The sequence below is a fragment of the Sardina pilchardus genome, chromosome 14, assembly GCF_963854185.1.
Source record: "Sardina pilchardus chromosome 14, fSarPil1.1, whole genome shotgun sequence".
Classification (NCBI taxonomy): domain Eukaryota; kingdom Metazoa; phylum Chordata; class Actinopteri; order Clupeiformes; family Clupeidae; genus Sardina; species Sardina pilchardus.
This window is the reverse complement of record NC_085007.1, coordinates 1,096,495-1,119,394: the sequence shown is the minus strand read 5'-3', so window position 1 is coordinate 1,119,394 and position 22,900 is coordinate 1,096,495. Positions and strand designations below refer to the sequence as shown.

At 50.1% G+C, this 22,900-nt stretch overlaps 1 protein-coding gene across 1 annotated transcript in view; it reads right to left on the bottom strand.

The window, feature by feature from the left end:
- The window catches only part of LOC134101191 (pappalysin-1-like), a 98,615-nt gene extending 82,216 nt beyond the window's left edge, over positions 1-16,399 (bottom strand). Inside the window, exons 1-2 of the mRNA XM_062554789.1 lie at positions 15,395-16,399; positions 6,492-7,593 (exon numbers count right to left, since the gene is read on the bottom strand). Of these exons, the coding sequence (XP_062410773.1) occupies positions 6,492-7,593; positions 15,395-15,785 (1,493 nt within the window). The 5' untranslated portion in view covers positions 15,786-16,399. The remainder of the gene's footprint in view (positions 1-6,491; positions 7,594-15,394) is intronic.
- Between the last annotated feature and the right edge of the window lie 6,501 nt (positions 16,400-22,900).

Below are 22,900 nucleotides of genomic sequence, written 5' to 3'. Positions count from 1 at the left end.
AGCACACATATGCTAAACACACAAATAAAGTCAGCACACTCTGACATACACACACACACACACACACACACACACACACACACACATTTTCCCTTGCCTTACTGAACTGCCTTCTTTCCCAACGTGTAATTCCAAAGGAGAACACACATTGGAAAGATATTAAAAGAGATGGGGGGGGGGGGGATCAGATAAGCATTTCCCCCTCATTACGGCCAGACTGGGAAATGTGTGAGTGTGTGTGCTGTGTGTGTGTGTCATGTATGTGTGTAGGAGTCCTTCCATCCTGGCTCACACCACACATTTCCTCGAAAACAGCCAGAGGGGCCACACGCACACACACACACACACACACACACATACACTCACACACATACACACACACACACACAAAACATACCTTAACACCACATACCACACAAATATAAACACAGCCCCACACACAGACACCAACCCTGCTGCACTCTCACATGCTCAAAACACACACATTCTGCCATAAAGACCCCAGCCCACACACACACACACACACATTTTTGTCTGGCTTCACGACAAAAGCTGTTTCTCTGTACTGGTAGCAGCTCACAGCTCGGTGACACACAAGAGGGTGAAAGCTGCTCTCTCCTGCCATCTCCTTCCCTCAGTAGCCGCCCCGAGAGAGACAGGTGACGTGCGGCCAGTCCAGCCACAGGTGTGTGTGTGTGTGTGTGTGTGTGTGTGTGTGTGTGTGTGTGTGTGTGTGTCTCTCTCTGCCAGGGTGGGACATCCCCTCTGGGAAAAGCTGAGAGCTCAGAGCTTTTTTACATCCTGGTAAGCCCTTAGGTAAGCCGCGTGTGCGTGTGTATGTGAGCGTACATGTGTGCGTGTGCGTGTGCGTGTGTGTGTGTGTGTGTGTGTGAGCGTGTGTGCGTGACACTGTGTATGCTTGTGTGTGTGAGTGCATACATGCATGTTTGTGTGTGTGAGTGTGTATGTGCGTGCCTGTGTGTGTGAGTGTGTATGTGCATGCGTGACACTGTGTGTACTTGTGTGTGTGGCCACAGGTGTGTGTGTGTGTGTGTGTGTGCAGGCAGGGCGAATGACCGGCTGATGATGTCGTACTGACGGCTATCCTGTCCATTAAGGTGACGCGCTGTCGCCGCGAGAGCCGTTGACATGGCGACGGGCCAGCGAGTAACATTATTACCCTTCACCTCGGGCTGATCGAGCAGCGCGGAGACATGACAGCCATCTTTCTGCTCTTCATCACCTGCGTCTCCTCACATGAGTTACAGCACGCTAATTACGGCCCCCCAGAGGGCAAATGACTCTGTCACCATCGTCATCACCATCGACACCATCATCATCACCACCATCGTCATCACCACCATCGTCATCACCATCATCGTCATCACCACCATCGTCATCACCACCATCGTCATCACCATCGTCGTCATCACCATCATCGTCATCACCACCATCGTCATCACCCCCATCGTCATCACCATCGTCATCACCATCGACACCATCATCACCACCATCATCATCACCACCATCGTCATCACCACCATCGTCATCACCACCATCATCATCACCATCGTCATCACCATCGTCATCATCACCATCGTCATCACCATCGTCATCACCATCGTCATCACCACCATCGTCATCACCATCGTCATCACCACCATCGTCATCACCACCATCGTCATCACCATCGTCATCACCATCGTCATCACCACCATCGTCATCACCATCGTCATCACCACCATCGTCATCACCACCATCGTCATCACCATCGTCATCACCATCGTCATCACCACCATCGTCATCACCATCGTCATCACCATCGTCATCATCACCATCGTCACCACCGCCATCATCATCATCATCACCATCATCATGCTCATCACACTAATAAAGCTCCTCTAGTCTTCTCCTCTGTGCTGAGTATGTGATGTGTGCTCCGTCATCATCATCATCATCATCATCATCATCACCACCATCATAAAGCTCCTCTAGTCTAGTCTCAGTCCTCTGTGCTGAGTATGTGATGTGTGCTCCGTCATCATCATCATCATCGTCATCATCATCATCATCACCACCATCATAAAGCTCCTCTAGTCTAGTGTCAGTCCTCTGTGCTGAGTGTGTGATGTGTGCTCCGTCATCATCATCATCATCATCATCATCATCACCACCATCATAAAGCTCCTCTAGTCTAGTCTCAGTCCTCTGTGCTGAGTGTGTGATGTGTGTGTGCTCCGTGTGTGTATCTGAGTCAGAGCAACAGAGTGGAAGTGAAGAGTGTGGCGAGCGCAGAGCTGCAATCAGGCCATCGGGCGTGAGATGAGACGAGCGACGCGGGAGGAGAAGACCACAAGTGTCCTGCATTCCTCGACAGCGTCGCCGGAGACACGTGATTCCCCTGGTGAGAATTCCAGGCTGTAATTTGGAAATCATGGGTGTCCGTGGTGCACGACATCCAATCCCGTGATTAGGATAACCGATTGTGATACACACTCTAGAGAGTGGTGTGTGTGTTTGTGTGTGTGTGTGTGTGTGTGTGTGTGTGTGTGTGTGTGTGTGTGTGTGTGTGTGTGTGTGTGTGTGTGTGCATGTGTGTGTGTGGCCTTCTGCCTGCTCCCTCCTGGCGCATTGAGGCTCCTCTAGGTTTCAGACAGAGGCAAGAGACTCCCATCCTGGACTCCTGCAAGCCAGATTTCTAAACAAGCTAAGTGGGAACAGGCTCTGAGGCACAGCAGCAGTGTGTGTGAGTGTGTGTGTGTGTGTGTGTGTGTGTGTGTGTGTGTGTGTGCTGCAAAAATAAACCCCTGACTTCACATCCATTGTTCCCCGGCGCATGTAACCAGTTGTTCATCCAGAATTCCACAATTACGGAGGAATGTTGAATAATGTTTGTAGTGTGGCCCACAGCAGGGCTCTCTAGACATCCCATAATCAAACCAAAATAAGCAACCTCTTGGGGAGCTCCTCCATCTTTTTTCCTCCTTTATAGCTTTTAACGACAGTCCGAAACAATTCCCCTTTTGAAGAGCGCTGTGCTCGGAGCGAAGCGGCGCGCGAGAGCTTGCCAGTGTTTGGCTTGGGTGAGTCTGTCTCGGATATCAGCGCCTGAGTGATGAACAGCCCACTGCTGATTGGAGTGGACTAGCAGACAGCGCGCGCACACACACACACACACACACACACACACACACACCAGCGAGCACCTGGACTTTTCTTTTTGTTCTGGCGGGTGATGTCAGCGGGGCGGCCGGCCCGGGCCGCACACGGAGCTGTTAAACAGCCATTCCAACCGCTCCAGGAATGCCATGGGAGACCAGCCGCACCAGGAATGCCGCCGGAGACCAGCAGCACCAGGAATGCCATGGGAGACCAGCCGCACCAGGAATGCCACTAGAGACCAGCCGCACCAGGAATGCCATGGGAGACCAGCAGCACCAGGAATGCCATGGGAGACCAGCAGCACCAGGAATGCCATGGGAGACCAGCAGCACCAGGAATGCCACTGGAGACCAGCCGCACCAGGAATGCCGCCGGAGACCAACCGCACCAGGAACGCCACTGGAGACCAGCAGCACCAGAACCACTCAGCCCTGCTGCACGGGCCAACATCTCCAACTGAGATCAGCCACAGCAGCACAACACCACACCACACCACACCACACAGCACAACACAACACAACACAACACAACACAACACAACACAACACAACACAACACAACACAGCACAGCACAGCACAGCACAGCACAGCACAGCACAGCACAGCACAGCACAACACAACACAACACCACACCACACCACACCACACCACACCACACCACACAGCACAGCACAACACAACACAACACAACACAACACAACACAACACAACACAACACAGCACAGCACAGCACAGCACAGCACAGCACAGCACAGCACAGCACAACACAACACGACACAACACAACATCGCACCGCACCAGTACAAAATAGCAAAGCTCTGATATCACTTTGATAGTACCGAAAGCTCTGCTTAGACTGAGACATGTGTAGGAAGACCCTAAGCGATCGACCCTCACGCATCTCATGGAGCGAGGTCCACATGCAGCCACTACAGGGTGTGATATTCCACACAGGAACGTGTTTAAGGGATGTCCACATGCAGCCACTGCAGGGTGTGATATTCCACCCAGGAACGTGTTTAAGGGATGTCCACATGCAGCCACTACAGGGTGTGATATTCCACCCAGGAACATGTTTAAGGGATGTCCACATGCAGCCACTGCAGGGTGTGATATTCCACCCAGGAACATGTATAAGGGATGTCCAAGGACAAATGTGCAGCTTTGATGGACTTCGACGGCATTATTAACGGTTCTTAGGCAGTGTCCTGGGTAGACAGACCCTGAGTGTGTCTCGCTCTGGAGCCCAGGGCCAAGGCAGCAGCTATACCATACGGGAGAGTGATGCCGACCTCTCAATAAGCTGTGTGAGCGTGTGTATGTGTGTGTGTGTGTGTGTGTGTGTGTGTGTGTGTGTGTGTGTGTGTGTGTGTGTGTGTGTGTGTGTGTGTCTGAATGCCGATCTCTCAATAAGCTGTGTGAGCCCAGGGTCAAACAAATGTCCATTGATTGCAGAAAAATATTTACTTAACGAGCAATCAAAATTCAATCACTCAAAAATGACTGCAGGTTGCGCAAATAAGGGCTGCAATCGATCACAGGAACACATATGTATCCACGGGCAACCATCGCCTCAGAGAATGGCATGAAAATGAAATGAAATGAAATGAAATGAAATGAAATGGGGAATTGTAAACATCTCGAGTATATGTTTCTCCAACCCTGCCAGCCTCAGGTAGTTCTGATTTAAAAAAAAAAAAAAAAAAAAAAGTCCAATTTCCTTTAGCTTCAAAACACTCATGCAGCGAAAGCAGCTTAGCGTAGCGTAGCTTAGCATTGAAAAAAGCAAAAGCGAGAGCAATAAGCGCGCCAGCACGCCACACTAGACTCAGGCGTGGTTTGGCCCTCAGTGGAGTACGCGGCCCCCGCAAAAACACATTTCTAGGTTTCCTGGAGAGCCGAGTGAGCCCGGAGCGCTGAACGAGTCCGGGAGGCTGCCGTAACCTGTGTTTACCTTTTCCGACTATCTGGGGAGCAGTTGGTTCGCTCCAGGCCTGCTCGCCGCTTCATTCCATTTGTCCTCGACAGCAGCGAGAGGGAGCAAAACAAGCAGGAGGACGAGGAAAGTTATCGGCGGCCGTCCAAACCAGAAAAGGCACATTATGCTGCCACAATAAGCTTTAAAAGATTTCACATCGAGGGCTGTTAGGAATTAAGGGGTGAAAGGAGGGGAAAAAATGGATTCCCAGAAGTGAATCCGGCACTCCAACGCTCCGGGGCACACCGCTCGCTCACGCGCCAGTGTTCTCTCAGCACCGCAGCCCTTCACATGAGCTCCAGAACAGGCCACGTATGTTACTGCTGCAGTCAAACCCAAACCCAGAGCAGTCCCAACATCTCACTGCAGGACAGAGTGTGTGTGTGTGTGTGTGTGTGGGCGTTTACCTGTGCGGTGAGGCTGGGTTGAAGCAGGTTTGTGTGTGTGTGTGTGTGTGTGTGTGTGTGGGCATTTACCTGTGCGGTGAGGCTGTGTTGAAGCAGGTGTGTGTGTGTGTGTGTGTGTGTGTGTGTGGGTGTTGTTACCTGTGCGGCGAGGCTGGGTTGAAGCAGATTTGTGTGTGTGTGTGTGTGTGTGTGTGTGTGCATTGTTACCTGTGTGGCGAGGCTGGGTTGAAGCATGTCTTGGTGACGTCGGTGACGTTGGGGTTGCAGCAGGTGTGTGTGTGTGTGTGTGTGTGTGTGTGTGTGTGTGTGTGTGGGCGTGGTTACCTGTGCGGCGAGGCTGGGTTGAAGCATGTCTTGGTGACGTCGGTGACGTTGGGGTTGCAGCAGGTGTGTGTGTGTGTGTGTGTGTGTGTGTGTGTGTGTGTGCGTGGGCGTTTACCTGTGCGGTGAGGCTGGGTTGCAGCAGGTGTGTGTGTGTGTGTGTGTGTGTGTGTGTGTGTGTGTGCGTGCGTTGTTACCTGTGCGGTGAGGCTGGGTTGAAGCATGTCTTGGTGACGTCGGTGACGTTGGGGTTGCAGCAGGTGTGTGTGTGTGTGTGAGTGTGTGTGTGTGTGTGTGTGTGTGTGCGTGCGTTGTTACCTGTGCGGTGAGGCTGGGTTGAAGCAGGTGTGTGTGTGTGTGTGTGTGTGTGTGTGTGTGTGTGTACGTGCGTTGTTACCTGTGCGGTGAGGCTGGGTTGAAGCACGTCTTGGTGACGTCGGTGACGTTGGGGTTGCAGCAGGTGTGTGTGTGTGTGTGTGAGTGTGTGTGTGTGTGTGTGTGTGTGCGTGCGTTGTTACCTGTGCGGCGAGGCTGGGTTGAAGCATGTCTTGGTGACGTCGGTGACGTTGGGGTTGCAGCAGGTGTGTGTGTGTGTGTGTGTGTGTGTGTGCGTGCGCTGTTACCTGTGCGGCGAGGCTGGGTTGAAGCATGTTTTGGTGACGTCGGTGACGTTGGGGTTGCAGCAGTCTCCCCCGTCGTAGAAGTACTGCAGCAGGCCGGTGGAGCTGTCGCGGTTGCACTCGGGGTCACACTTGCCGTCGCCCAGCTTGTGCAGCGGGCACACGCCCCTCTGGCGCCGGCAGTCGCCCGCGTCGAACCCCGTCAGCGTGTGGTTGCACTCGGGGTCACACTCCTCGTCGCCCACCTTGCTGATGTCGCAGTTGGCCAGCAGGAGGCGGTGGCGCAGCGAGGAGTTGGTCACGTTCAGCACGCTCAGCTCCCAGCTGATGTTGTACGCGCCGAACGCCTCGCTCAGGTGCTGGTGCTGCAGGTGGATCTGCTGCTCGGTGACGGTGGGCCGGCGCCGCTCGTCGTCGTAGATGTTGACCACGCGGTAGCGGACCGTCTTGGGCCGCCGGAACGTCCAAAAGCGGTTGTAGTTGGTGGCCACTTCCACGTTGTCGCACACCGTCTGGCCGCAGGTGGTGGGCTCGAGGGTGGTGTCCAGCGACCCCCCGCCCGCTCCCCCCATGCCCGCTCGAGGACCATCGTCCGTCGTCGGGAAGCTGCCGTCCTTCACCGACAGCCACTTGCGCCTGGGGAACTCGAAGTTCTCGCGGATGACCAGGTGCGCCAGGTGCTCGGGCGAGTCCAGGTGGGCGTGCATGTCCCTGCTGATGTCGCTCTGCGCGCGGGCGTAGCGCCACAGGCTCACCCGCTCCACGGCGCCGCGGTAGTTGTGGTTGAGCGCGTTGCCCCCCACCATCAGCACCTTGCACTTCTTGGTGAGGGGGCTGAAGACGTCGCCCGACTGCTCGCGGCTGACGGCCACCTGGGCGCCGTTGACCAGCAGCTTCATGTAGAGGCCGTCGTAGGTGACCGCCACGTGCGCCCAGTGGTTGGGCATGTAGCGGGCGTTGCCGTGGATGGACGTGACCTTGTGGGCGCGGTCGGTCTTCAGGGAGAAGAAGAAGCGAGGGTCACGGTTGCCCTGCTCGCTGACCGCCTTGACGCCCAGGAGCCAGCCGCGATCGCTGGACGCGTAGAAACATTTATCAAACAGTCCTGCAGAGAGACACAAAAAACACACAAGAAACATTTATCAAACAGTCCTGCAGAGAGACACAAAAAACACACAAGAAACATTTATCAAACAGTCCTGCAGAGACACAAAAAACACACAAGAAACATCAAAGTTAACGTTGTTACGAGGTTCAGAAAAAACACAAATCAAACTCACGCACAAGAACAGGCCAAAAAAAGGATGATTAAACGTTGTATCATGAGGTCATAGGGCCGGATTATACGGAGTAAGCATCATCCTGGACTACAAGCAAACTTAATCCATGTATGGTCAACCGGCCTACAGCATACAGTAAAACGAACCTACGAGACCAGACCAGTAAAACAGTTGTAATTACGATATAATAATGAATAAGGCGAATAACAGCCCTGGGGCACGGAACACAGAGAACTGTTCCGATGTTCCAACAGCCCCAAATCACGGAACACAGAGAACTGTTCCGATATTGCAAGAGCCCCGAATCACGGAACACAGTGAGTTGTTCCGATGTCCCAACCGCCCCGAATCACGGAACACAGTGAGCTGTTCCGATGTTCCAACAGGCCTGGAGCGCAGAACATAGCTTCCATTCCAGGCTTTGTGCTCCTCTGGTGGCTTGAGTCTGGAGACTCCCCAGACAGCACAACAGATCCCAGCATCTCCTCCCCATCTCCCCCATCTCCCCCACCACCACCACCCGGCTCTTAACCGCTTCTGTGGAGGGGAAATCTCTGAGCTGAAACCACAGATCGTCTCTCTCCTCCTTTAAGTCCAGGCCAGCTTATCACTGGCACCCAGACATCCTCCGTTTAAATGGCCATTGCCCGTGTTTACAAGTGTTGAGGGGAAAACAGGCAGAGCAAAGAATGTTAAAAAAGGCGTAATTGTGAGAAATGGCTCTGTGGTTCTCCAAATGCACGGGAGTCATTAACTTATCCTCTGTGTGTGTGTGTGTGTGTGTGTGTGCCTGTGTGAAAGTGTGTGTGTGGGAGTCATTAACTTATTCTGTGTGTGTGTGTGTGTGTGTGTGTGTGTGTGTGTGTGTATGTGTATCTGTGTCTGTCTTTGTGTGTGTGTGTGCGTGCGTGCCTGTGTGAGAGTCATTAACTGATCCTGTTGACACAGAGAGCTGTGGACTACTACATTTGTTTGGTCCACTCCAACATGTGCTGCAAAATGGAGGGCGATGAAGCAAGCACTGCATTTCCCCTCAGAAGCTGTAATATGCTACAGGCACCATACCAGCACACACACACACACACACACACACACACACACCCGCTCCTGTTTCACTCGTAAAGCACACAGCTCAGGTAATTGCTTTATCCTTGAGGGGGGAGCTTTCTTAAGGCCTCCACACACATTCAGGAGTGTGTGCATGTGTGTGTGTGTGTGTGTGTGTGTGTGTGTGTGTGTGTGTGAGAGAGAGAGAGAGAGAGAGAGAGAGAGAGAGAGAGAGAACATATTCTCAAACATGCTAGCTTTCAACTCCATGTGCATTGATGTTCTAAAGAGCATTTGAGGTTCCGTCTCACTCCTGTTTGTGTGTGTGTGTGTGTGTGTGTGTGTGTGCATGTGCGTCAGAGAGAGCTTGAGCAGCTCGTCTATTGGACTACGTGTGCTGCGCATCACACACATGACGGAGTAGGCAGCCGCCGGGGCATCATTAGCCCAACAAGACACTTCCACTGAAACACATTACAACCTCCCACCTAGTCCTGACTCCCTCTCCTCTCCTCTCATCCCCCTCTTCCTCTCCTCCCCTCCTCTCTCCTCCTTAATAAAGTACCTATCATCTATCTATCCTCTCTTCTCCTCTCCTCTCTATTTGTCCCTCCTCTCCTCTCTTCTCCTCCTTTTCCCTCATCCCCTCCTCTCCTCCTTAATAAAGTACCTATCATCTATCTATCGTCTCTTCTCACCCCTCTCCTCTTCCCTCCTCTCCTCTATTCTCCTCCTTTTCCCTCATCCCCTCCTCTCTCCTCACCCCTCCTCTCCTCCCATTTCCTCCTCTTCTGCTCTTCTCTTCCTCTACCCTCTCTCTACTCTCTCCTCCTCTCCCCTCATTTCCTCCTCCACTCCCATCCCCCTCTCCTCTCCTCTCTCCCTTCTCAGCCCTAATGCCAACACCTTTAAAGGAGACTGCATAGCAGAAGATTCCTTCAATCCTTAACTTGCCTGCGGTGAAGTGGATGGTACAGTCAATACCTGCATAAGCCTTTGGCTGGATTCTTAAAATAAACACACCCACACCCACACACACACACACACACTTTTTGGCTCTTGACACCATGACACGCTATTTAGTTTATGACACACATGGTTGTGAGATTTTTCTCTGTTTTCTTTCTAATGTGTTACTAAATGGCTTGAAGGCGCTTCTCCCCAGATCAGACATCACAGCCTGGCCATGGTGCTAGAGGGGCACCCTGATGGCTGGGGCACCCACTGAAGGGGCACCCTGTTGGGCATGGCACCCACTGGAGGGGCACACTGGTGGCTGGGGCGCGTTACAGGCTTCCACAGACCTGGAGGAAAAGCCTGCTGTCAATCAGCCAGCTGAGAGGTGTGCTACAGGGCTCGCTATGTAAACAGCTGTCATAATTCTGCCACGCTCAATTTAACACATTACATTTTTCCAGTCCTAGCCTATGCTGCCTCAGTTGGACATAAGCACACAAACACACACACACACACACACAGAGGCAGGTATTTTGAGATGCAAAGTTGTAGTTTTAGCACACCACCGGGTGTCACTGTAGCACTGCCACCCCCCCCCCCCCCCCCACCACCATCACATGGACACAACACCACTCACTAGTAGACAAAACACTACAGTGCACAGCAGTTGTGGAGTTGAGAGGTGCTAAATTCTACAACATGGAGTAGCGGTAGAGTGCAGAGGTGCTATAGCTACACAACAGAGTAGCTGTGCTAGCTACAACATAGAGTAACGATGATACAGCATAGAGTAGAGAGGTTGTGGAGTGCAGATGCGCTAGCTACACAACAGAGTAGCGGTGAAGTGCAGAGGTGCAGCTACAGCATAGAGTAGCTGTGCTAGCTACAATGTAGAGTAGCTGTGCTAGCTACAACGTAGAGTAACGGTGAAGTGCAGTAGTGCTAGCTACAACATAGAGTAGCTGTGCTAGCTACAACATAGAGTAGCTATGCTAGCTACAAAGTAGAGTAGCGGTGAAGTGCTAGCTACAACATATAGTAGCTAGCTACAACGTAAAGTAACGGTGAAGTGCAGAAGTGCTAGCTACAACATAGCTTAGCTAGTAGCTACAGTGTGGAGTAGCTGTAGAGTGAAGATGTGCTAGCTTAGCTACAGTGTGAAGTAACTGTTGAGTGGAGATATGCTAGCAGCACGCCTCAGTCCAAAGAGCAAGAGGCTGCAGACCACTGCTGACGTACTGCGGGCATATCTGGCAGTTCACTGGCGTTTTGCTCATGGCTGTACTGGCAGATTACAGGCAAACACCGTCATGTGCCCCCTTGTGGTCCAAACACTCATTCATTTATACTTCTTCCTTTGTTTTAATTACAGTTTATGCTATTTTCTTAACAATTCATTGCAAGTTAAACTAAAGATGATGGTGGTCTGACCGCTAATGAGAACTGTCATGCCACCAATGCCAGCCAACCAAAAGCCACCGGCAGTCCAATATCTGCAAAGATGTTTTTGCCAACTGGGCAGAGAGAGCGAGCGAGCCTCAGATACCCCCACACCAGCCATGACTCTTGAGTGGCTTCTCGCCGGTTCAAAAGCAACGTCACTTGCAACTCTCCCATTTGTCATCTGTCAAGGAGGAAGAAAGAAAAAAAAGGCACTCCAAAGCACTCTGACGGAAAGCAGAGCTGGAACAAGCAAGTCAAGCCTTCAGGTTCAGGTTGACTCTCCCCCCGCGCCAGCCCAGAATTCAGCCGGGCACCGCGAGCCGAGCCAGCATGGGGACTAGCACAGCAGAATTTGCAGTTGAAGTATCACCTGGAACAGTGGAATTTTCCACAGATTCCAGCTCTGTTCCCAAGCCCTCCAGTGAACTAAACCAATGCAAACAACTCAGAGAAGGAAGGCCTGGCTTTTTTCAATAGACTTACACTAGACAATACAAGACATTGTAGCAATGGGTTTTTTTCTTTCTTCCAGCTACACTTTGACCTATAATTGTTGTATCGAAACTGTTTCTTATATTCACGGCTACTCTTTCATGACTAAAATGTCTTGTGACACAAGTCTATTCTAAACACCAGATGAGTTATACCTGTACTTTGGATTTGGTTAAAGAAAAAATAAAACAAAATCCAACATATACGAGTGCAGGTAACGCAATCACTGGAGACAATTTCCCAGAGGAGATGAGAGACACAGCCTGCCTCCTGCACCCTCCCCATCTCTAAAAGATGCACACACTCACACACACACACACACACACACACACACACACACACACACTCTTATGCAAGAACACTGGCTGACCCTGCGTCCAGGGCCTGCATGGGCCACACGCTGATTCAGCACCCGCTAGTGGCTAATCGGTGAGATCTGCCTGAGTGTGCGTTGCTTATCGCCTCATCTGCCATGGGAACGGAGATCTGGGTCCCCAGGCAGCCTCAGCTGCTGTTGTTTGCTCTTTAAAAAAGCCGTTTCACACGAGGTGACCTCTGTGGGGGCAAAGAGGTGTCTTCTAGGTCATCATGGAGAGCATACGTACGTACGAGGTCCTCGATGGGGCACGTCCACAGACCTGATTTAGACTCTCTCTCTCTCTCTCTCTCTCTCTCTCTCTCTCTCTCTCTCTCTCTCTCTCGGCTTGAGATCATGGATCTGAGGTCTTGTGTGTGTTACCTATACAGCCAAATGGGAATATGACATCAGCACCCTCACGTGTTGCTAATGTGCTGCTTGTGTGTGTGTGTGTGTGTGTGTGTGTGTGTGTGTGTGTGTGTGTCTGCTTCCCAGTAGTCTCCCAACACAGACGCGTCCCCACAGCACTCAGATGAGTCCTCACAGACGACAGATGCCTTCCTCTGGCCGTGTCTGCGTTGCATCAGGCCCATGAGCACAACATCTACGTCAGTCTCATTCATCTCCTTTAGATGAGACGCATATAGTTCTGGAGTACGTTATGCAATAAGACAATCTGGAGCAAAGCAACAGTGTGATCATTTGCCATGTGGCGGCGGAGTCTGCAGCTAATCTAGTGAAGCAGGTCTTGAGTGGCTCTTAACCCGTCCGTCCCTGAGGGACCCGATCGGACCTATACAGCACATCTGAGTGGCGGCGGCCATAGGCCATCGCTACTAGCCCATCACCATAATTATTATTAATTCAACAAGGTGTTCTGCACTCACAAAGACACTTGAGGTAAATTGATCTTCTGATGCTTCATCTGCAAAGGGTCTCTCTACTCTAAGGGTGCCGGGATACGTGAGTGAAATACTGCAACTGAAGCCTCCCAATAGCTGTCACTACCCCTTTAATGGGCCGTTCCCATGCCAAGCATCTCCCCCTGTTTACCTTCCCCGGGAATACCATTTGACCAGGCTGGCGGAGATGACTGCTTCAAGTCTGACTCTATGACATTGTGATAAATCAGTGGTCAATGTGTTATTGGTCTGACTAATCCTCCTTTAACCAATACATTGCATCTGGCCCTGCCTTTGGCATTGAAGAACGCTGTTTAGACTGAAAGGGGAAACGAAATTTACCAAGACTGAGTACAAGCATGTGTGTTTGTCAAACATGAAGATATCCCGATTCCTCAGGCAACCACTTTGTTCCTTTTGAGCGATTTCAGCCAGTGACTTGTAAACAGCGGTCTAAATGGGCCCATGGCTGGCACCCGAGTGTCCTGTTCATTATGAGCTAGAAAGATGATACTCTCAAAGAAAACAACAGCACAGACCACGATAACAGCCAGCAAAACAATAACAAGCATTTGAGCAGCTGTAGAAAACAACACTGCTCTGTGTCAAAACAACAGGATGGGACAGCCGTATGTCTCCATCCTCGGAGGCAGGAGTTGGATTTAACAGATTAGGCTCTATAATATTTGCTCGACAGCACTTTCGTCCGTCCCGTGAGATTTCAAGAATGCCGGTCTTAGAGGATGGTTGGTTTAACAGTGAAACAGAGGCAAGCACTTCAGCGAATTAGATCCTCAGTGTTGTGCGATTAACAATTCAAAAGCAAAACGGAGAGACTGAAAATACCCACGTCCGGATTAATAACTTCGAACCCCTCCAAATACCCTCTTATGCGTGATCGATGACGACAGCTTATGCTCCTTCGCTACGTTATGCTAATGCCTTTGGTCTGGCTGGCTGGCCGCTTGAGACATCGTTCAATACCGATGATGTCATTCCCACGCACAAAACTGCTGACAAATATCTGAAACAAAGTTGCCCCCGGCGGCTCTCCTATTGCAGCAGACCGACTCCAAACGCCAGTAGCGGAGGGCTGCGCTTGTTAGTGTTTCACACATTGAATGTGGTGTGTGTAACACACACTACATCTTCACGCAAACAACTCTAGTTTTGTGACTGCTACGCTCTCTGTTGGCAGTGTAGGGAATCATAGTCGACACGAGTCACTTTCACCCAAGACCGAACCACAGGATGAAATCATAAGAATAAAAGATGCTTCATCTAATTCCGTTGCTGCTCTTTATGTTGCCCTCCCAATAGACATGTTAAGACAGCTGACGCTTGTGCCGGCCCAAAATAATTGCGGGTGATTTTGATTTATTCCTCTAGGCTACATTACAGTAATGTGTAGGGGGAAAACAAATACGCTACTGCTTATTGAGGAGATGTTCAGTGATTTCTGCCGTTTTTGTTGCAGGCGAAGAGGAGTTCAGAGAGGATACGAGCAACTGTATGCTCTCGCGCAGGAGGCGGGACAGACTCGTATAACTCCGACGTAAACACAGCCAAAAAATGGAGTAAAAAAACTGTAGGTGGTGGGAGGAAAACCCTGGAAAACTACTCTGGCACCGTAACTCCAGCCAGTTCGTAGCATTTTACCCTAGACAAGCTAAGCCGCGCGTATCGTGCGCTGTGCCTATGAATGAACAGTATAGGTCTTTACGCATAGGCAACCTGCTTAACGAAATGGAGATGCATGCTAGGAATCATACGGCTGAGCTGTGGCGCATTGTGCTTTGAATCTATACCCAAGCAAAAACCTATCAGAATTGACTCAGCAAACTTAGTGTTCTACAATGTCTCTACTTTTAAGCATTTGGAGAGGCCATAGACCAACTCGACACAAGGATGTGCTCAACATAAGGGCTATTACGAGCCTAACATAAAGCGGCCTGTCTTGTGAAATGTCCTGATTTCCACCCCCTTTTCAAATACATGTCTGCTTTTTTTGGAAGATATTTATCCCACTGGTCGCATACGTACCCCAAAACATAAAGCACTTTCAATTCCAACCGAGGCTGTACGGGTACGAGTGGACTACTATTCGCAACATTACGTCATTAGGATACTGTGGTAGACTTGAGGAGCTTGGGCTCTACTGGCACTCACGAGCCTACTGAAACATCCAACTCAACTATCCGATACAGGCTCATTCTTAACATATCACAGTCACCTCTGCTCTGCAACAGTTTCTTTTTATTCGTTTTTAACTTTTTCCCCACACTTACAGAGAAGGAAGGCACGCATAAACTCTCGTCCCGTTTACTATGGCATGGTGAGCGGCGCGCCAGCCCTCTGCCGTGAGCTCCCTCTCTCTCATTCAATCAATTCATGTGTTAATAGGGAAAGTGTTTCCGATGGTATTACCTGCGATTACTGTGGGCGATCGCTGACCTCCTTCAGGTTTGACCCACATCTCCAGAGTAAAATTTCCCCGCGGTATCTCCACTCCTGGCTTGAGTCGTAGTTGGTCTCCCCTCCCGGTAAAATAAACGGCATTTCCCCGACCCGAGGAGCTCTCCTCCGCCTGGGAGGAGCGACGCCGTTGGCGAGGCAAGCGCCGATCCAAGCCGGGCAAGGAGCGTTTGCCCCGGGGCAGCCGTGTGGCACAAGCCCCTGGGAAGGTCGCTCTCGCGTCTCTCATCCGCACCAACTCCCTCTTGGATCTCCCCTTTCTCCACACTGCCCCACACTCTGATCCAAAGCACAAGGCGAGGATGACAAGGCAGGGGAGCCAGGGAAAACTCCAAACTTTCATTTTTTTTTCGGGAGAAGAGGTGATAAATAAAAAATAGAAAGGGGGAGGGGGATAATAAATTTATGAAATACAATACGTGCTGTCACAGTGTTCTTCTTTAAAATCTTCAAAGTCCTTCCTTGGATTTTTACAAGTGCTTGTCAAGACGGAGATTGCAGATAAACAAACCCATGAAGCGATGCTGTTATTTTGCCTCTTATATTGTTAAGCCACGACCCCCTCTTACCCCTTCTTTAAGCAAAAGTGAGTCTTCAGCTGAGATTGAAGGGTAACGGATAGTTGATTCATGAATGGGCTCCCCGGTGCCCGTTGGAGGAGTCGCTGAGCCACAGGATGACTAATAACTAATCAATCAGTGTGGGGGTTCGGAATAGTGCCCCCTCATTCCCCCCCGGAATTTCAAAAATGAATTTATTTGCAGGAGCCCCGTTGTCCGCCAAGCTCCGCACGCACCTTTCGCCCTCCCTTATCCCACTCGTAAAACAGTATGAAAAAGATCACATATTAAATGCAAAAGGCGCGTCCAAATGAACCGATCAGTCATATTTGTCAAAATGATTTAGGAGGTCTTTCTCTTAACTTGCTGATGATATTCAAAAGTTGAAATGCACAAAATTATCTTGCAAGGCGAGCGAGGGTTGCCGCACTCAGCATCGCGGATCCTCATTGATTTGCCTGGAGCAGACGACACTTGGAGAGAGAGAGAGTGAGAGAGCAAAGTCTGGACGCTCGCAGCCTTTCACAGCCGTCTCTGAGTGAGTCCTCCACAGGCGCGTGCAGACAGCCCATGTTTCGATCGGGGCAGCAGTCGCTTTTTTTCTCCCTCTTCTTCTTCTTCTTTGCTGAAGTGGGAAGGCACAGGTAAGCGCGGACGGAAGCAGCATTTCTCCTTGCCCCTGTGTTGGGATGGTGTTTACGGAGTTTGAAAGGAGAGCTCGTGTCCCTCTAGCGGCTACAATTCAAACAATCTCATTCATGTGAGCGTTTTCACATGGTTTCAGCAGATCAATCTGAAACACAGATGGTTAAATCTACTCGAACCCTCCATTGAGACAGGCTTTTATAACGCGCGCGCCACAGGGAAAGCACACAACAAACGTTGCATTTGATGTCTATAGCTCGGTCTGTGTGTGCTGAAAGGAAAGTTGTACAACACTTCTAAACAATATAATAAACCTCTTAATGGGCTATTTACTAATTGAATTCCATCTTTTAGATCTGCCTTTCTTAAACTGTAGTTCATGCAAGACATTAGAGGGAAATCCAGTTAACCTCTAAACATACATATAATATTCTCTCTCTCTCTCCCTCTTCCTCTTCCTCTCTCTCTCACGCACACACACACACACACACACACACACACACACACACACACACACACACACACATACACACATACACACAAAAACACACACACTCGCAAAAACAAACAAGCATCCAAGGGTCAGCGGCTAACACAAGTAAAGAACCATGGGAATGTGTAGCATTTGCAATAAAGTCCAATAAAATGCCATTGACGGCTCTCTCCCACACACATAGCCTGGAGACTGCCAGGAATGCCACGGAATCCTTTGTCCTGGGCTTGTTTGGTGTAAACGAACACTTGGGCAGCTGAAACTTGCCACCTACCATAAAGTATGTGTGTGTGTGTGTGTGTGTGTGTGTGTGTGTGTGTGTGTGTGTGTGTGTGTGTGTGTGTGCGTGCGTGTGTGTGTGTGTGTGTGTGTGTGTGTATGTGTATGTGTGATTAGTGGGGGGGGGGGGGGGGGTGACCAATGTTAAATATTTGCTTCACTCCTCATGCTTTTCTATGACTGAGAAACAGAGAGTCCTCAGGGTCCCTTTGTGTGTGAGAGCCATGTGTTTGTGTGTGTGTGTGTGTGTGTGTGTGTGTGTGTGTGTGTGTGTGTGTGTGTGTGTGTGTGTGTGTGTGTGAGAGAGAGAGCAATGGGGCGGGTGTGTCCAGTAGTCCTCTGCAGTCATAAGGGCTGACTGTAAGTGGACACTGAATGTGCACTAGACTATGTTGGGCTTCGGGGACTAAAACATACACTTCACTACAGACACACACACACACACACACACACACACACACTCTCTCTCTCTCTCTCTCTCTCTCTCTCTCTCACACACACACACACACACACACACTCTCTCTCTCTCTCTCTCTCTCTCTCACACACACACACACACACACACACAGAGAGACACAAATGTCTCCAGACCTGATCTCATGTGTATATATCTTTTTTTTCACTTATTCTTTAACTCTTCACCTATGACACGACAGGCCGCACTATAACCCTTCCCCTCCAGACCCAGCAGGAGAAGCCTCAGAGGCTCTCAGGGGGGAACGCTAGCGGCTAGCCTAGCTGCTGACATCATCAAAGGTCAGAGGTTAGAGGTCATTCTGGGCTGGACTGGGCCTGCGTTCCGATGATCCGCCCCCAGACCAGAGATGCCTCACATTCAGCGTTTATACGTCCTCCCTCGCTCCGCGGGCCTCGATCCTCACTGATTTACATGTTGAATGATGGAGCGGCAACAATGGGATAGTCTATCCCTTCTTCTATCTTTCTTTATGTAGATCAGTGAGGATGGAGGCCCGAGGAGGCAGGGAGGAGGGAGGGAGGACGCTGAATGAGAGGCACCCCAGCACCCGAGGCAGCAGGTTCCACCTCCAGCCACACCTCCCTCCTCCCCGTGTTGCATAAGAAGTGCACACTGCACTGACTCCATGGGTGCCTCTTATATAGGGATTTATCGGTCCTTCCTTCCTTCCTCGATCCTTCCCCCGGTCATAGTCCCTCCTACTGATGAATTTGTGAAGGAAACGACAAAGGAACAAGCGGAGGATGGAGGAACGAAGCCCGATGAACTCGGTCTATGGTCTTTCCTCCTCTGGTTGCAATTACATGAATGAGATGTCCTCGTGACGTCGACTGTGCAGCGATTTCCTGTGAACGAGGATCGAGGAAGGAAGGAAGGACCGATAAATCCCCATATGAAAGGCACCCCATATCTAATGTGCCGGCGCTATGATGCACCTCCATCTGATTACCTGGATGCAAAGTGCAGGTGAAACAGCGGAACTGCTGATACCGATACGATAACACAAGCGCCATTGTCTGGCCGAGGCGGCTTCGTTGAAAAAGTGCCGTAACTCCCGTGTGGCTTCCTGTGAAGCGCAGAGCGGAGGACCAATGCACTGTCGGTATGAGAGATTATACGCAGTAACAAGATTATCCCATCTTAACCTTTGACATGAGATGGTTCATCACAAAAAGGCAACATACACTTCAGTTTTCCAGGAATTCCAATAACGTAATACTTTTAATTTCATGGGAGCGGCTGGCCATTGTCTGGCGAGTTCAGAAAATGTTTGAAACTCTAGCCTACAGAGTTATTCAACTGCTTTTTACACACTTTCCAGATATTTGGCAAGTGTGTGTGAAGGCATCCCTAATGTCTTTAATGATGTGGCCTTGATCAGCATGTGTTGGCTAGTGGTTGTTGTACACCACAACAGTTTGCATGTCATCTGGGTTCACTGGAGGTCACAGAGCAAGACACGGACCATTACAATAACGAGAGCTTCTAAACAGTCCCAGTGCAGCGACAGGCTGGCTCTTAACAGCTAACTTTCACTGCACGCCAAACGCAGCCAGGCTTTGTTGGCCACTCGCAGGCTTGTTGCCGCAGTGCCAGATTAGAGCTTAATTCTCGTAACGACCGGGACAATCTGCTGTGGGTTGGACTGATGGGAGAGACACACACACACACACACAAAAAAACGTCCGCCCGCGGCCGCGGCCCGAGAGGACGCCGCAGGCCGAGGCGAGGCCCCGAGAGTGGACACACAAACAGGCCGTGCGGCCGGCGAGGAGGAGCGGCGGGCGATAATCCCGAGCGCCACGCCACGCCGCACCGCACCACGTCATCGCGGGCGCTGAATGAATTGTGATTGAGTCAAAGTCAGAGAGAAAAACACGCCTCTAATCCAGTAATGCACTCGGCCTAAGCTCTCTCTTTGGTGGCTCTTAAGTGCAAACCTAAATGCTCGCTCCACATTTTTGAGGATGATCCAGCGCTGAGGGGGGAAAAAAACACACGGACACGACATGGCAGATCTGATTTGGGTTGGACACAACGCCGGGGCCCCATGTGATGATGCCAGTGGGGAGATCTAGAATAGGGGTATCTGGAAAGAAATATTCAGCAGGAAATAGCATTGGTTGGCAATCCTGAAAGTAATCCTGTAGATATGTAGCCAAACCTGCACCAGAGTCGGCCCGGATCCCGACCATATGTGAGCCAGATGGGAGCCAGACGACAGCAGCAAGTTGCTGAGCGGGTGGTGGCTGGCCAGGAACAGTGTGAGAGGGCATCCTTTTTAGAATAATAGAGTCAGGGAGGCCCATAAAAGGCCCATTAAAGGCTTTGTGGATTATAATCCCAACTCCACCTACAAACCAGCCCACCAGGGCAGCGCTGGATGACTACCGTGTGGATTATAATCCCAACTCCACCTACAAACCAGCCCACCAGAGCAGCGCTGGATGACTACCGTGTGGATTATAATCCCAACCCCACCTACAAACCAGCCCACCAGGGCATCACTCAATGACCAATGTGACCTGTCACGCATAGTCCCATGATGCCACATTATAGGGGACCTATGCAGGGGTTTTTTTTATTTTTTTTTATCTTAATTTACCTTAATGGAACAACTTCAGAGTCATTGGAATGGTTGTGTCTTTTTTATGGTTGAATGTTGGCCGTTTTGCTTCCACCTAGCATTTCTGAACGGAAAAAAACACCTTTGCAACTTTGGGCTGGCGGGCAGGTGCACTGACAAACACAGTCTGGCAGCGCACAATCATGCTCATGTAAAGGCAGACTGAGTGTTGTAAAGGTAGACTGAGTGTTGTAAAGGCAGACTGACCGTTGTAAAGGCAGACTGAGTGTTGTAAAGGCAGACTGAGTGTTGTAAAGGCAGACTGACCGTTGTAAAGGCAGACTGAGTGTTGTAAAGGTATACTGAGTGTTGTAAAGGTAGACTGAGTGTTGTCAAATAGACAAGCTAAAGCTGTAGGAGAAGCTCTACAGAGAAAAAAGACTGAAGACATCACCAAACCTGCGTAGTTCCTCTTTACGTAACAACGGGAGCAAGAGCTGGACAAGAATCTACAGAATGAATGTCATTCATAACAAATTAGGACAAGTGCAAAATAAAGCACAACTCTTTTGTTTCATCCAAACAATCAATATCTGGCAACCCAGCTAATGACTTTAATTCAAGAAATGAAGAGGAAAGACAGCCAGAAATGCACAACAGCAGCTTGTGATGAGAGTTTAGTTGTTACAAATCAAATGTCAGTTTAGAGCGAGAGTAAGAGAAGTTATTTTAATCTCTCCTCTGCATCGCCTCAAGTCCACACACCCACAGTAATGACCCAACAGTGCGGCCCAGTAATGACCCAACAGTGCGGCATAGTAATGACCCAACAGTGCAGCCCAGTAATGACCCAACAGTGCGGCCCACACATCCACAGTAATGACCCAACAGTGCGGCCCAGTAATGACCCAACAGTGCGGCCCACACATCCACAGTAATGACCCAACAGTGCGGCTCATACATCCACAGTAATGACCCAACAGAGCGGCCCACACATCCACAGTAATGACCCAACAGTGCGGCCCAGTAATGACCCAACAGTGCGGCCCACACATCCACAGTAATGACCCAACAGTGCAGCCCAGTAATGACCCAAAAGTGCCGCCTAGTAATGACCCAGCAGTGCGGCCCACACATCCACAGTAATGACCCAACAGTGCAGCCCAGTAATGACCCAACAGTGCAGCCCACACATCCACAGTAATGACCCAACAGTGCGGCCCACACATCCACAGTAATGACCCAACAGTGCAGCCCAGTAATGACCCAACAGTGCGGCCCCAACAGTGCGGCCCACACATCCACAGTAATGACCCAACAGTGCGGCCCAGTAATGACCCAACAGTGCAGCCTAGTAATGACCCAACAGTGCAGCCCAGTAATGACCCAACAGTGCAGCCCAGTAATGACCCAACAGTGCGGCCCACACATCCACAGTAATGACCCAACAGTGCAGCCCAGTAATGACCCAACAGTGCAGTGCTGCTGGGTAACACCAAGCCAGGACTAATATTGACACACACAAACACACACAAACACACACACCTCCTAGTCCCAGACACAAACACAGAGATGATCATTTTTGCGTCCTGTGACATGGAGGAAGATGCGTCTTCAGCATATTGCTAATTATGCTGTTAGCACAGCTCTGCACACCTAAATATCATATAACTATAATGTTAGCACAGCTCTGCACACCTAAATATCATATAACTATAATGTTAGCTCAACTCTGCACACCTAGATATCATACAGTATACATATCATATAGTTATGAAGTTAGCACAGCTTTGCACACCTAAATATCATATAGTTATGATGTTAGCACAGCTCTGCACACCTAAATATCATATAACTATAATGTTAGCTCAACTCTGCACAACTAAATATCATATATATCATATACTGTAGTTATGAAGTTAGCACAGCTCTGCACACCTAAATATCATATAGTTATGATGTTAGCTCTGCACACCTAAATATCATATAGTTATGTTAGCTCAACTCTGCACACCTAAATATCATATAGTTATTTTAGCACAGCTCTGCACACCTAAATATCATATAGTTATGATGCTAGCTCTGCACACCTAAATACCATATAATGATGCTGTTAGCACACCTACTGTAAATATGTATTTAGTTATGATGTTAGCACAGCTCTTGTTAGCACAGCTCTGCACACCTAAATGTCATCATCCGTCACACAGGGCCTGGCAGTGGCAAGTGCTTTTGGGATTCTTGTCCTTGCAGACTTGGAAGAAATGCTTTGTCCAGGGAAGGAAAGGAGAGGAGGGGAGGGACTCTCTTTCAGATCACCAACCATCAGCAACACACACACACACACACACACACACACACTCCTGAAATGACTTACGCTGCACTGCAAAACAAGCACTCTAGCGGCTATAGGGGACGACGTCAGCACACTGCGTCT